Below are 14171 nucleotides of genomic sequence, written 5' to 3'. Positions count from 1 at the left end.
GAGCCTCAAGATTCAAGGCTGAAATCACAGCCAGGATCTGACAGCACATGTGCGCGCACACCCGTGTGTGTGTGTGTGTGTGTGTGTGTGTGTGTGTGTGTGCCCTCTGCACTGGCTCCCCCTCCTCGTGTGGCAAGTGTGAGAAATCTGAACAGAGAGTCTTTTCTTCCACAAGGAAATAAGATTTAATTCTACAAATTTACAAGCCAAGACGAAATGTGGAAAACGAGGCCAGCAGTTCGACTTGAGGCCACTTCACCGCGGCCAGTCATCTGGGCAGGACCCGGGTCTGACCCACAGGCTGCCTCCGCTCCTGCCCCTGGTCCCACTGTTGGTCTGGGGTCCACTCTGAACCTCAGAACTTGAGGCTGAAGCCAGGGCCTGCGGCCGAGGCCCCCTGGTTGGTGGTGGTGAGATGGAAGCCGGTCTCCTTCAGGTCATCGTCACCCTGGGGAGCAAGCGGCACCGTGGGGCCCTGGCCAGGCCAGCTAACCTCAGGGACACCCCCCACACCGTCCCTCCTGCCTACACGCCCCTCACCAGCTGGCTGTAGCCGAGGCCTCCCTCGGGGGGTCTCGGGCTGGTGCCACGCTTCACCCTTTGCTGTTCGCTCTTGGCGGGCCACGTGGGGAACATCGAGGGGTCAATGGGGAGGGGGGTCTCACGGAAATACTCATGCTTGAGGCCGTCCTCTGCGCTGACCCTCCGCCCAGGAAAGTAGGTCAGGAACCTGGGAGAACAAGGCACTTGGAGCCCAGGGAGGAGGCTGGGGAAGGCCCCGCCCCTGCCCCGCCCCCGCAGTGGCTCACTTGTTCATGAGGTCGAAGCCCTGGTCGGAGAGCAGCGCCCCGAAGCGCTTGCGCAGGTTGTTGTAGGGGTACTCGGTGAAGGTCATCTTCTTCACGGCCGGCAGCTCGTTGTAGCCGGGCCAGATCTTCTCACTAGGCGTCCCCAGGTCCTGAGAGAGGGATGTCTCAGAACAGCCATGCCCAGCAGCGCCCCCCGCCCCCTGCGCAGCGCCCTGACCCACCTTAAACACTTTGTTGATCTGATCAATCTCCGACTTCCCAGGGAACAGGGGCTTCTGCGTCAGCAGCTCCCCGAAGATGCAGCCCACGGACCACATGTCCACGGCCGTGGAGTACTCCTGGGGACAGGGACACGCTCAGGGGCCAGCGGGACCCAGCGCAGGGGGGCAGGCCCACCCAGCCCAGCACGTACCTTGGCCCCCAGCAGCAGCTCTGGGGCGCGGTACCACAAGGTGACGACGACAGGGGTGTAGGCCTTCAGAGGAGACCCATACTCGCGTGCCAGCCCGAAGTCCCCCACCTGCAAGGACAGTGGGGCTGGGAGCGGGCGCCAGGGGCTGCGCTCACCCGGGGCTGCAGCTCGCCGGGGGCTGCGCTCACCTTGAGGATGCCGGCGTGGCTCAGCAGCAGGTTGGAGGTCTTGAGGTCACGGTGCAGGATCCAGTTGTCATGCAGGTGCTTCACGCCGCACAGCAGCTGGATCATCAGCGTCTTCACCTCCCCTGGGCGAGGGGCACGGTGCTCTCACCCGTGGACACCCCAGCCCAGTGTGGCCTCACATGCACTCACACACGCACTCACACACATGCACTCATGCATGCAGGGGTCCTAGGGGACAGGCCGAGGCCACCTCCGTGGCCGGCACAGCTGTAGCCCCGCCCACTCACCTGGCAGGAACGGCTGCTTCATGGTCTCCATCAGGCTCTTGAGGTCGTGCTCCACGTAGTTCATCACGATGTAGATCTTGTCCATGTTGCTGCCCACGACGATCTCCTAGGACAGGTCGGCAAACTCATCAGTCAGCAGAGCCAAATATCAACAGCACAACGATCGAGATTTCTTTTGAGAGCCGAAAACAGACTTCTGCGCATGGGCCACGAAGTTTCCATCGCACTGTACGTGCCCGCCCGCACGTGGTATTTTGTGGAAGAGCCACACTCAAGGGGCCAAAGAGCCGCATGTGGCTCGCGAGCCGCAGTTTGCCGACCACTGTCCTAGGAAACGAGACCAGGCCGGTGGCCCCCGCGCCCCTGACCGCCAGCTGCCCCGAAAGCTGAACCCAGGGCAGGCACTAGGTGAGGGCTGGGAAGCGCCCGACACGACTGGAGCCACAGGCACGGGCGGGCCGCCTACCCTGACGGTGACGATGTTGGGGTGCTGCGCCTTGAGAATGGTGTTGATCTCCCTCAGCGACGTGATCGGAAAGCCCTCCTTCTCCTTCTCCATTTTCAGCCGCTTCAGAGCCACAATCTCATCTGAAGACAGTGCAAAGACGGTGCTGACGCCTTCCCGCGGGCGGGTGGAGCAGGACTCAGGTGGTGCTTTAACGGGGAGCTCGCACGTGTGGGCGCCAGGAAGCCCCAGCTGTGTCCACGCGGAACACGAGCACATTCCAGACCAGTCTCCTCGGCACCTGCTGTGACCCTGGCACAGAGCCAACCTCGACTCCCCACCTCAAGCATTCACCAGGGACTCAGCTCAGACACCACTCTGCCCGCCCGAGACCCGGCCAAGACTGGGAACGGCGACGCCCACACCTGTTCAGGGCCGTCACTCAAGGCTGGTGCACCCTCCCCTGTGGAGCCGTCACCTGCTGTCACAACCAAACAGGAGAGTCTCCCGGCCAGGCCGCCCTTGGCCTCTGGAGGCACCAAGGGTTCAGCTGCTCCGAGTGTCGCCTGGGAGTCAAGCCCGGTGCAGGCCGGGCAAGGCGAGGCCACCGCCAACACCAGGGGGCACTCCCGGGATCGCAGGGACTGTGTGTCCATGACCTTGAAGCTGAAGGGCCAGGGGCCAGGGCGCACATCCCAGCTCCCTCAGAGCAGCATGGAGGCCGCCCAGGGCACGCCCAAGGACATTCCTTCAGGCAACCCCATCCCTGCCCGTCTCCCCTTCCCCTTGGGGCCACGCGAGAGCCTCCCCACCTGTCTTCTTGTCCTTGGCTCTGTACACCACCCCGTAGGTGCCCTCCTCGATCCTGTTCAGGCACTGGAACTCCTCCACGCTGCGACAGCCCTGCAGGAGGCGCCGGCGTGAGTGGCAGCCGTGGCGCAGACACCGACATCGGGGGGGGGGGGGGTCGGGGGGGCAGGAGTTTTGGTGTCCGGCACCCACCAGCCCCACCGCCCCTGCACAGGCTCTGCTGGGTCCAAGAAGCCACCCTTGGGTGCGGAGCCACACGCAGGGCTGGAGCCGTCCTGTCACGTGTGGCCAGGGCCCACGGCTCAGAAGCCCCTCAGCAGAGCCGCTAAGGAAGCTGGGATGGCCGAGGGCCCGGAGAGAACCCTGCCGCCCCCGGCCCCAAGCGGGTGGAGGCCTCAGTGGTGTTGCTACTCACCCCCCTGGGGACCCGCTCCTCCCCGAGCCCCCCGCGGTGCCCCCATTACTGGTATTTCCCCAAACAGAAGTGCACGCCGCCTCCTGCCATCCCCCACACACTGGGCAAGGCCCTGGCAGGGGTGACCATCGAGCCAGCCTCTCACCGCTGCCTGCCTTCCACACGGCACCTGGCTCTGTGCAGGGGCCTGGGGAGCGGTGCTGCAGGCAAGAGGCCAGACCACGACCAGGGGCACAAAGGAGGCCGGTGGCCGAGCCCGGCCGTGACTGTCACTGCACTCAGGACCAACCCCCACCCGGCCCCCGGCTCTGCTCCCTGCCCCCCGGCCCCTCATGACCAGCGGAGGAGCCGGCGTGGGGGCGCCTGACCTGCAGGGCGGGCAGGTACTTGGGCAGCTCCTGCTTGATCTCGATGGGCGACAGGGCTGGGGAGTCGGGCACGAACTCGCCTTCGGTCAGCGCGGTGCTGTGGGGGGTGCCCTCGCCCACCTCTTCTTCCCCTTCTTCACTGTCCCCGGAATCTCGGTCAAATCGTGACTCTGGAACTTCCAAGTAGAAACCGATCATGGAACCAGGAATGAGCCACTGTCACAGCCCCTTCCTGGTCTGGTCTGGGGGGTGGGGGGTGGAACGGGACACACACACCAAGAAGCCACGCGGCAGCGGCAGCGGCAGCGGCCCCGGGTGCCTGCTACACGAGAGCTGCTTCCCTGGACTGAGGGCACCTTGGCCTTGGGGCCCGCTGGCCGGGCCACGGCCACTGTGAGCCACTGACTAGATGCTGAGCTCCGAGGAGGCACCCCTGGAACTTACCAGGCCCAAGGGCTCAGCTTAGCTGCCTGCAGGCCACGCCGCCCGTGTGGCCTTGCCGTCAGCCCTGAGCTGTTCCCCTTGCCCCCCGCGCTGAGGCCGGGCAGGGCTGGCAGTGCCCTGCCTCCTGCAGTCCAGCCCCAGCGGCACTCAGCACTGTCCCTACAGGCAGTGTGGGGCTGCGTGTGGGCCCAGGTCTCAGCAGGCAGCCCAGCCCTGGGACAAGGCCAGGACAGGAATGGCCTGTGGCTTCTGGGGCCCGGCATCCTTGGAGGAGGGTTATTTGGACAGAGTGCCACACGCAGGCTCACAGCTTTGAGACGTCCTCCCCGCGCGTAGGGATGGATGAGGGAGGAACGACAGGGTAAGGCCTCTTACCAACGAGGATGTGGTTCTCGGCCTCTCGCTCTTCGTCGTCGCTCATCTCTTCCTCACTCACCTCCTCTGCAAGAGAGCAGCGTCCACCGTGTCCCCCGCCTGGCAGTGCCACCCAGCAGGCTCTGGTCTGCTCCTCCCAGGGGCCCCGTGTAAGTCCCAGACAACAAGATGTTTTCAATTTGCAAGTTTTAAAAAAAAAAAATCAGACTTCGCCCTGGCTGGTGGGTAGAGCGTCGGCCTGCGGACCGAAGAGTCCTGGGTTCGATTCCAGTCAAGGACACGTAAGTTGGTTTCAGGCTGCTGCCTGGCCCAGGGCGTCATGCAGGAGGCAACCAATTGATGTGCTTCTCTCATATCAATGTTTCTCTCTTCCACTCTCCCTAAAAATCAATGGAAAAATATCCTTGGGGGAGGATTAACAAAGAAATAAATGAAATGGAAGTTTAAAAAACAAATTAGACTTCTAATTATTTTTCTTCATTCCCAGAACTCTATCCAAATACACGATTGTGTGCCCTAGCTGGGTGGTCAGTGGTTAGAGCACTATCCCCATACACCAAGGTTGCAGGATCAAACCCCAGTCATGGCACATGCAAGAATAAGCATAAATAAGAGGAACAACAAGTTGTTTCTCTCTCTCAAATGAATAATAAATCCTATGTAATAAAAGCCTAATATGCAAATTGACCGAACAGTGGAACAACTGATGGAACAGGTCGCTATGACCCACACTAACCACCAGGGGGCAAACGCTCAACACAGTAGCTGCCCCCAGCCTGCAGGCCCAGGCCAGCCAAGGCAGGTGCCAGAGCCCGCCCCCTCTCCACCCCGATCGCCCCGCAGATCAGCCCTGGCCTAGGGACCCTACCCGTGCAAGAATTTCGTGCACCGGGCCTCTAGCAATGGGTTACAAAAACCACACACACAGTTGTGCCCTGCGTTCTCACCTGCCGACTGTCCAGACACGTCCTCAGAGTTGCTCCCGGTCTCCTCCTCCTCCTCCTCCTCCTCTTCTTCTTCCTCCTCCTCCTCCTCCGATTCTTCACTGCTGCTCCCCTCCTCCTCCTCTTCCTCCTCTTCCTCCTCCTCAGAACCCGACCCTGATTCCGCTGTAGGCAGCAAACAGCAGGAGTGAGCCTGTGGCCCTCCTGTGCAGCAGGGCATCTGGGCTCGGCCAGGAGCGCGGCTACCTGAGGAGGACTCAGCCGAGCTGGTCTTCCGCTCGTTGTCGCTGATGTCTTGTAGGTCAGACAGCAGGTCTCTCTCTTCCATCTTCTCTTCTTTCACTTACGAAGCAAACCACCAAAGGTAAGTTCAGGAAAATATTTTTTAAAACCCCAGCAAAGACCTACACCAGAGGCACCAGCAGGCACTGCCCGGCCTCACCTGGCTTCCGGCCTTCTCCCAGCTCAAACCTCTCCCGCGGAGGCCGGGGCGGGCTGCGGCTCCAGTGGCTGGCCTTCACTTTATCGCCGTAGTCCTCTCGCATTGCTCGGTGATGCGCAGACACTGGCACCAGCACAGAACAGGAGACCGCGTTGGCAGCAGCTTCTTCCCACCAGGGCCCTCCTTGCCCCCCCCCATCACCCCGCACCCTTGCTGAGGGGACGGCCCACGTGTGTGCAGGGCAGACACCACCACGGCACACACACTTGCTAATGGCACCCGGGGCAGAGGCTAGGAAGCCGAGGAAAGCAAGCTCCGACCTGGAGGCCAGGAGCCGACCCCGAGGATCCAGGTGGCCCCCCACCCCAGACCCATCAGAAAGGGCCAGGAATCACCTCCTCAGGCCTGTGCTCCACCACCAGGGGCCCAGGACACGGACACGCTGTCAAGCGCCAGGCGTGTGGCGGATCCTGGGGTGCAGCTCCACCGCACGTGGGACCGGCCCACCGCTGACAGGCCCACCTCTGCCCACCGCCCGGGCTCCGAGCACCCGCCGCAGGCGCACCTTCCCTGCGGGCCTCCCGCTCCTTGCGCCGCTCCTCCGCACGCCGCTCCCGCTCCTTCTGCTCCCGCTGCTCCTTCTGCTGCTCCCGCAGCTTGCGCTCCCGCTCCCGCTTCCTCTCCAGCTGCTCCAGGCGGTCCCTGCAACAAGCACGTGCCAGCTTCTTCCCCGAAAAGGTGGTTTTTCACTCCCCACCCCGTGCTTTTGCTCGGATTTGTAAGCTGCCTCTTTAAGCTGTTCAATCCATGGCGAGCGTCTTAAAAGCAGAACGTGTGAGCAAGCACATCCTGAGGAGGCGCTCCCCGAGCACAGCCGAGTGAAGAGCTGGGACAGGAGGCAGGGCCCGCTAGGAATAAACCCACTGGTTCTGGAAGGTTCCATGTTCCCAGTCACCAGGTCTAAGACGCCCCAAGACTCTCCCAAGCATGTATTACAGCCCTGGCTACATCCACCCACACACGAGGTGTGCCTCCGAGGCTACAGGGTGACGGTGGGAGCCGGGGAAGCCGCTTCCAGGGGAGGAGCCACTCGAGTACGGAAACACTAGTGACCAAAATGCGTGTGGGGCTGCACCGTAAGGCGGCCAAATAGTGTGCCGTGATCACACGGGACCCCCACAGCTCTAGGAAGTCCCATCACAACCGGAAAGCTAACTCATCTTTATAAACGTGAACCATCAGACGCCCGCAAACACGAGCACAAGCAAAACACGGCGAGGACAGTCACGGCCCGTGGCCGTCAGCCCTGGACCATGCTGCCCCAGCAGCTTCACCACCCGGCGGCTGGACCAAGGGTCCCGGGCTGCAGGTGCCGTTCTCTCGCTGCCTGGACCCGCCCAGTTCGAGGTAAAGCTGAGGTAGAATTTACATGTAAAACGCAACCACTGAACCCACTTTTTCATAAATTTATGAAATTGTGCAGCAATCACGTCAGTCCTAAAGCCCCCGTCACCACCTGGCCCGGCCCCACCGCACCGTCTGCTCGTCTTTCCTGGGCCTCTCCCTGCTGCTGCTCTGGGCTGTTTGCCGTTCTGCCCTCGTTTCTGAGGTGGACGCTCAGGGGGCCGACGGGACACCTTCCTGTTCTGACATCAGTGCTTCACGCCAGAGCCTCCCCTCGAGGCAGCTCCAGCTGCGCCCTCAGTTCTGACAGGGCTTTGTTTTCGCTTAGAATAGTTTCTACTTTTTTAATAATTTCTTTGGGCCACAGGTTATTCAGAAATGGCTGTCGGATTTCCAAACATTTGGGGACTTCCCTTTGTTGCTGACTTCCACCTTAATTACTGCGTGGGGAGTGGGCACACTTTGTATAACTTCACTTCTCTTAAGTCCCAAGTCTGTTGTATAGCCTCGCATATAACCTGTTAGAAAATGTCCCATGAGCTCTTGAAATGAGTGTCTTCTGCAGCTGTGGGTGGGATGCTGAGCACGTGTTAGATTGGGTTGGTTGGCAGTATTTTCCAAAATTTCTATGTTGTTGATTTTCTCTCCTTGTCCTATGACGAGCAGACATTTCTAACAGTGACCAGCTGTTCTCGGCTTTATGCCTCTTGGGCTCTCACAGGTGCGTGAGATTCACCGCTGTCCCACCTCTGCCCTGATGGACGTGTGCAGCCTGCTGTTCTGAAGCCCTCTGGGCAGCCCTGGTCTTGGCCTCTGTTCTCTCATCAGGAAGCCACTCCAGCTCTCCGTGGTGCTGTCTGCACAGTGTGCCTTTCGCCAGCCTTTTACGTTCAACCAATTTTTGCCTCTGACTCTAAGGTGTTCCTCTTACAGACAGCATGTAGTTGGGCCTTACTTTTCTGACAATCTCACCGTTGTCTGGGGTAAGAGACCACCTCCCCGTGAACAGAACTATGGATCTGGCTGGACTTGTTTTTCGCTCTTCGTTTCCTCTACGTCTTCTTTTGGTTCCTCTGCTCCTCTGACTTGGACTTAAGGGCCTTCAGCACCGCTGTGATTCTGCTCTTACTCCTCGCGCCTGTTAGGGCTCTTGGGTGCATCTCACGAGATTAACACTAAGTCCATTCCCGGGAAACAGAGCGACAGTCCCAGGCCCCTTCCCTGCTCCTCTGGGCAGCCTATGCGTGTTACATATTGCACGACAAGTGTCTGTGTAATTACTGTGTTCTACAATCCCATGTCTTTTGCTGAAGAGAGGAGGTGAGAAGAAACATACTCACCGGTTCCTTTACATTAACCCACTTTCATCGTTCCCATTGCTTGTCTTTTCGCCCCGTGGATTCGATGCCGAACGGAGTCATTTCCATTCGGCTGAAAGTCTTAGAGTATCTCTTGTACGGCAGGTCCTGCTCACAGTGGGGTCCACCGGTCCATGTGCACCTGCTGAAGAACCGTTTTGCGGGACACACAGTCCTTGCTGAGTTTCTCAGTGTGAGCATGCAAACCGTGCCTCTGGCCTCCAGGGCCAGCAGCTCTTCTGTGGAGACAGTGTCTCTCCTGCTGCCTCTCAAGACCTCCCACCGGCTCTCACCAGACGGACTCCGTCTTTCTGTACTTGGGGGTTCGCTCTTTGGAAATCTAGATGATTCTCATCAAATTGGGGAAGGTTTCAGTGGTCGTGTGTAAACCATCCTTGCCCTCCGCTCCCCGGGCGGCCGTCACCTGGAACGTCCTGCGGTTCCTGAGGCTCTGCCCTCGGAGCACACTGATCTGCCATTCCGCCTTCTCCTCCCGCTTCCTCTCTTCTGAAGCCAAGACGGCTACATCTGGACAGTTTCTACTGGCGCTTTTCTTCCGTAACAGGAGTCGTGCTTTCTGACTTCCGTGTTCATCTCAAAACATTCTGTTGAAAGTGGACATTTTAGATGATGTTGTAGCAACTCTGGATTCTAACTTGTCCTCACAGGTGTCGCTGTTTGTTTAAATCTGTGAACTCGGTCTCCCTTGCAATGTAGCCGCTGCTGCCGTTTTCCATGTTCCTTTTATTTTCAAGCCTGGCTCCCGTGGGGTCTGCACAGCTGTATGATCAGCCCACATTGGACAGTCAGCACGGGCGTGGCAAACACGGATGTTTCACATGCTACCCGCGCACCGACACGGTGAGAGTTGCGCCCGCCTCGCAGTGGTCTCAGACCTTTACCTCCTGGCCTCAGCTTCTCCCTCAGCCAAGCTCTTCTCACACACCTTCCTCAGATGCTGCTCTGCTCAACCGGGCTGCCGGGCTGTGAGCCCACCCACCTGCTTCCTTTCCTCACAGCAGGCCACCTCCCAGGCGTTCTCTGGAAATGACCTCGATGCAGAGTGGCCCCAGTCTACACCCCCATCTATTGGGCCGTGGCCCTGTCACGCCCCAAGCGGCACAAGCCTGTTCCAGATGCCGTTCTCACTGCTTGGATGGGATGCTGACCGTCACCAGCACCGAGAGCCCCCCCACAAGCAAGCCCGTTACCTCTCTCTCCGGGAATGTTCTCTCGCCATCTCCCGCCGCTTCTGCCTCTCCCACTCGCGGCGAGCTTTGTCCTGCTCCTCGCGGTGCCGCTTCCGGCGCTCGTGCTCTCTCTCCTTCTCCTTCACTCTGGCGTGCTTGCCTAACGAGAGAGAGAGAGAGGGAGGAAGAGAGAGAGAGAGAGAGAGAGAGAGAGAGAGAGAGAGGGAGGGAGAGAGAGAGGGAGGGAGGGAGGGAGGGGGAGGGAGAGAGAGAGAGAGAGAGAGGGAGGGAGGGAGGGAGGGAGGGGGAGAGAGAGAGAGAGAGAGAGAGAGAGAGAGAGAGAGAGAGAGGTGTCACATGAAGAAACCTAACTTGCTAACACTTATGTGGAAATATAAAGCAAAGAAAAAATAACTAATGACTGGGATTAATTAATACAATGGAACCTGGTTTCTTGAACTTATTAATTCATTCGTTCTGGAAGGCTGCTTGAAGACCCAATCATTTTTTCCCATTAGAAATCATGTTAATTTAATTAATTCGTTTCAGATGCCCAAATGATTCCGTTTTAACCTTTCTTATATACAGTACATGTCTATTGTACTGTTTATCTATAAAAAAAACTAAAAACAAGCATGTAAAATGTAAATGAAAATTTAACAAAAAGGAAAGGAAATGTACAGTAAAAAAATTTAACAATTATAAGCAGCAACATAAGCAAAAGCACAATATCCTGAGATGATAACAGTGGTAAACTGACGCATATTCACAGATTCTCTCCTCTGTCACCTGAGAGACCATACAGGTTCAGCATGAAAGGGCTGTTAGGTTGAGAAGCGAATTATTCTAGATGAGAGATGTTGGAGAAACAAGGTTCCGCTGTATTCTTAAAATTTTCTGTATTGAATAAACTATGATTAGACTGTATATTATTTCCATAATTTAAGAAGTCACCATTCATAAAGCACAGCGTTACAAAACTATGCTCATCAACTGCATGTGAAACAGTGAGCCTAAATCACGCCCAGGCCGCCGTCCCACGTCCCTCGGCAGCTCTTGGTGTTGGTGTGATAGCAAAGCCATTGTTTGGGCTTTTTTATGCACCCAACTTTCAGCTACAGCAATTCAGCATTGAACAGTGTGTTTTTCCCCTACATTTGAGAATTAAGACAATTTTATACGTAAACTACCACAAAACTATGTCCTGTCAGGAAAAGGAACGGCCAAAGGAAAATGAAATAGCTATTCAGAAGGATTTACAATAAACTCATGATTTAGCTAAAACTTCACTTTCTCTCCTCTCCCCGCTGTGTTCTGGGGCAGGAGGCTGTGACCGAGGAGACAGGCCACACGTGAACACGACGCAAAGAAAACAGACGCCCTGTACCTCCTTCTGCCGAATGACTGCGGTGCCGACGCTTCTCTTTCCTCTTCTCATCTTTCCTGTGATGAGCTTTTTCTTTCCGTGACATCTGCTGGGGCGGTTTGATGGCCAGAGAGTCATCTTCCTCTCCTCTGAAACGAGACAAAGCAGCGCCCATCACGCTCGGGAAGTCGCGGAGAGCCGGGGTGCGATGGAGCGTCTCCCACACAGAAGACAGGACTCAGATGATCAATAAAATGGAATCGGAACCATCATTTAAAAATTATGTTAACGATGACACGTAAGCCAAGACTTAAATGGACTCCTGTGAGAAATCACTGTGGCACACGGAACAAAAACACCTGAGGAAACGCTAGGGGGTGACGGACAAGTTCCTTATCTTGACTGTGGAAGCAGATTCCATGCGTGTAGAACTGCCACATTGCGTGTTTTAAATATGTGCAGTTCATTTTGTCATTTATACCCCAACAAAGCTGTTTTTTAAAAAGGCCCGTTTTGATCAAACCAAAAGTCATTGAACAGTATTTTCAATCGTCTCTGTGACCACAATCTTGGGAGAATTCACAGCCTCTGCCTTTCTACCTTCTTTTCTGGTCGTGTGCCTTTAATTACTAGAGGGATCAGAGAAGGAAACGAGTGAGGAGACGTGGGCAGGGAGCAGCGAGGACACACCGCCCTCGGAGGACGCGCTGCTCCAGACCCCGCCGCCGCTTCGCTGCCTGTGCAAACCTCAGGCAGCGACTGCCGCGCAGCACGAGCACTCACCTGCCCGTGTGAACGCACCGCAGAGAGGAAACAGTCTCCCGCAAGGAGGGGGTGCGGAAGCGGACACCACACCAGAGTCCGTTTCCATGGTGAACTCAAGGTCCTGGCGGCAAGCTCCTCCCAAGGTCCCTGAGAAAGGCCCCCCGGACCGGCGGCTGTGCACCGGGCCTGCGCTCACCTGTCCTCCATGGAGTCCTCCCTCCTGTAGGGCGAGTTCCTGATGGTGATCTCCATGCGGTGGTCCCTCAGCTCCCCCTCCTCAAGGGAATCCCGCTTGGAATCCCGGTCATCAGACTACGGAGCAAGGAGAGAGCCGTTTCCCTCACAGGCAAGTGCCTCCGGTTCGTGACAGTCCACCTGCCGCCAACCCAAACCCAACTCCCACATACACTCGGGAACTTTACCTACAAATATCACTAAGAAGGTTTTATACTCAAAACACAGGGAGACTCCCATTCAAATCCCAAGACATGAAAACCACGACTCTGTAACCCGGAGCCCGCGGTGAATGTTTAAAACGGGCGCATGTAACCGGGCATCAGCCTCTATGCCAAGGACCCGACTGCTCGGGCGCCAATCGGGCCCTAAGGCGCAGGAAGCACTGCGTCCCGCGGGGCAGAGACCCATCTCATCAGCAGAGCCCCGATGCCCCTTCCGATGCCCCCTCCGCATCCCCGGGGGTTTGAGGATGTTATTGTGCAAACCAGGGAAGCCGCCAAGCACGGGTAGCGAGGGCCAGGCAACCCCCTGCACTGAGGCCCGGGGAGGGGTCAGAGGTGCTGATTAAGGAGGCGAGAAAAGCTAGTCCCATCGCACAGGTGGCTTCGGGGCGAACGCTCTCTCCTCCGCACACAGCTTTAGTGGGTTATCGCTCTGCCCTCCACCTACAGCCAGTGTCTGAGCGTTTGTTAATTTTCAGGGTAGATGTTGGGCTCACCTGCGACATTTGGAAGTACAAAAGAACGTCACCGAAGTAGCGTTGTTCTAATGGAAAAACGAGGGCAAAGAAATTAAATCTCCTTTAAGAAAACCCCGGACTTAAAAAACATGGCTTACATTTTTTAAGCGCTTTATCTCTGCCTTCTCCTCTTGCTCCTTCCGTCGCTTCTTCTCCTGGAGAATCTCATCTAAGGTCTTCACTTTCCAAGAGTCCTTTTCATCACCCATTGGAGTGAAGCCACTGCCGACAGAAGCGGCGGCAGCGTCAGGACCCGGCGCCGGCGCGTCGCGCTCGGGGCCCGCGGAACCGCCCTCGGGCTGCGCCCTTCCCGCCAACCCGGGTCGGGCCGCCGCTGCGCCGATTCACGGGTCCGGGTTCGGCAGGCACGGCCCGCGGGCCTCGCGGTGCAGGACGCGGCTCTAGGCGAGCGCGGCTTCCGCCCCCGGACAGCGGCCTTCGGCTCCGCGGACCCGTCGTGTTCCCCGGGGGGAGGGTCCGGCGGGGTCGGATCCGGGAGCGTGATGCCCTCGCTGCCTCAATCGCAAGGCCCACGCGGGCGGGCGGGACGAGCGAGCGGGAGCGTCGCCCGCCCGGCTCGAGAGCTCGGGGAGCGGCCGCTACTCACCCCTGCGCCGCCGCCGCTGCTGGTCCGGAGCCTGAGGAGAAACTGCGCCCGGCGCGCGCCCCGAGCGTCGTTACTTCCTGCGTCGACGCGGGATGATGACGTCAGGGGCCAGAGCAGCCGGTTCCGGCCGGAGACTAGGGCTCTGTGCGTCACTTCCGGCTTCGGCGCGGTCTGATGACACGGGCGGAGGAGCTCGTCTGGCCCCCCCCCCCCCGTCGTCCCTCGCGGCCCGGTCGCTGGCGCCCCCTGGTGGGCTCTTGCCCTGCGGCGCCGACCGGAGCCCGCTGCCCAGGGCTGGGCCGGGCGTGGAGCGGCGCTCACGCGGCTTCCACAGAGCAAGGCCGCCCCGCTGGGCCGTCGGTGGGTAGAGCGAAGTGCTCTGCACGGGGTTGGATTCGGGGTCAGGGCACCTGCCCCGATTGGGGGCGTGGTTCGCTCCCACATCAGTGTTTCTCTCCCTCCCTCTCTTCAAAAATCAATTAAAAAAGGGGGGGCAGCCCTAGCGGGTTTGACTCAGTGGACAGAGCATCGGCCTGTGGACCAAAGGGTCCCAGGTTCAATTCCGG

At 58.5% G+C, this 14171-nt stretch overlaps 1 protein-coding gene across 4 annotated transcripts; it reads right to left on the bottom strand.

Annotated features, from left to right (window-relative positions):
• Positions 1 to 207: 207 nt before the first annotated feature.
• CDK11B (cyclin dependent kinase 11B) lies at positions 208 to 13715 on the bottom strand. Of its 4 annotated transcripts, none has more exons than XM_079776784.1 (20): positions 13606 to 13715; positions 13097 to 13220; positions 12219 to 12334; positions 11279 to 11406; positions 9913 to 10051; positions 6505 to 6641; positions 5940 to 6062; positions 5744 to 5839; positions 5501 to 5662; positions 4554 to 4619; positions 3735 to 3910; positions 2954 to 3044; positions 2163 to 2284; positions 1697 to 1802; positions 1410 to 1531; positions 1222 to 1329; positions 1031 to 1147; positions 810 to 958; positions 541 to 730; positions 208 to 448 (listed from the first exon to the last, which is right to left on the bottom strand). In XM_079776784.1, the coding sequence occupies exons 2-20, from the start codon at positions 13205 to 13207 to the stop codon at positions 356 to 358; spliced, it is 2352 nt and encodes a 783-aa protein (XP_079632910.1). In that variant the 5' UTR covers positions 13208 to 13220; positions 13606 to 13715; the 3' UTR covers positions 208 to 355. The 4 variants fall into 4 exon arrangements, with proteins under 4 accessions (XP_079632910.1, XP_079632911.1, XP_079632912.1 ...); XM_079776785.1 differs by having other exon boundaries at positions 3735 to 3904; XM_079776786.1 differs by having other exon boundaries at positions 12978 to 13220; positions 13606 to 13628.
• Between the last annotated feature and the right edge of the window lie 456 nt (positions 13716 to 14171).

Source organism: Cnephaeus nilssonii (genome assembly GCF_951640355.1).
Source record: "Cnephaeus nilssonii genome assembly, chromosome: 7".
NCBI lineage: Eukaryota > Metazoa > Chordata > Mammalia > Chiroptera > Vespertilionidae > Cnephaeus > Cnephaeus nilssonii.
The sequence above is the reverse complement of the archived record's forward strand: the minus strand, read 5'-3'. Positions and strand labels throughout refer to the sequence as shown.

Excerpts from the sequence above, each read along its gene's own strand:
- CDK11B (XM_079776784.1), bottom strand. The coding sequence starts at position 13,207 with ATGGGTGATGAAAAGGACTCTTGGAAAGTGAAGACCTTAGATGAGATT. Across the intron at positions 11,407-12,218 it reads GAGGACTCCATGGAGGACAG|AGGAGAGGAAGATGACTCTC; the intron begins GTGAGCGCAGGC and ends GTCTCGTTTCAG. Across the intron at positions 1,803-2,162 it reads CCAACATCGTCACCGTCAGG|GAGATCGTCGTGGGCAGCAA; the intron begins GTAGGCGGCCCG and ends GACCTGTCCTAG.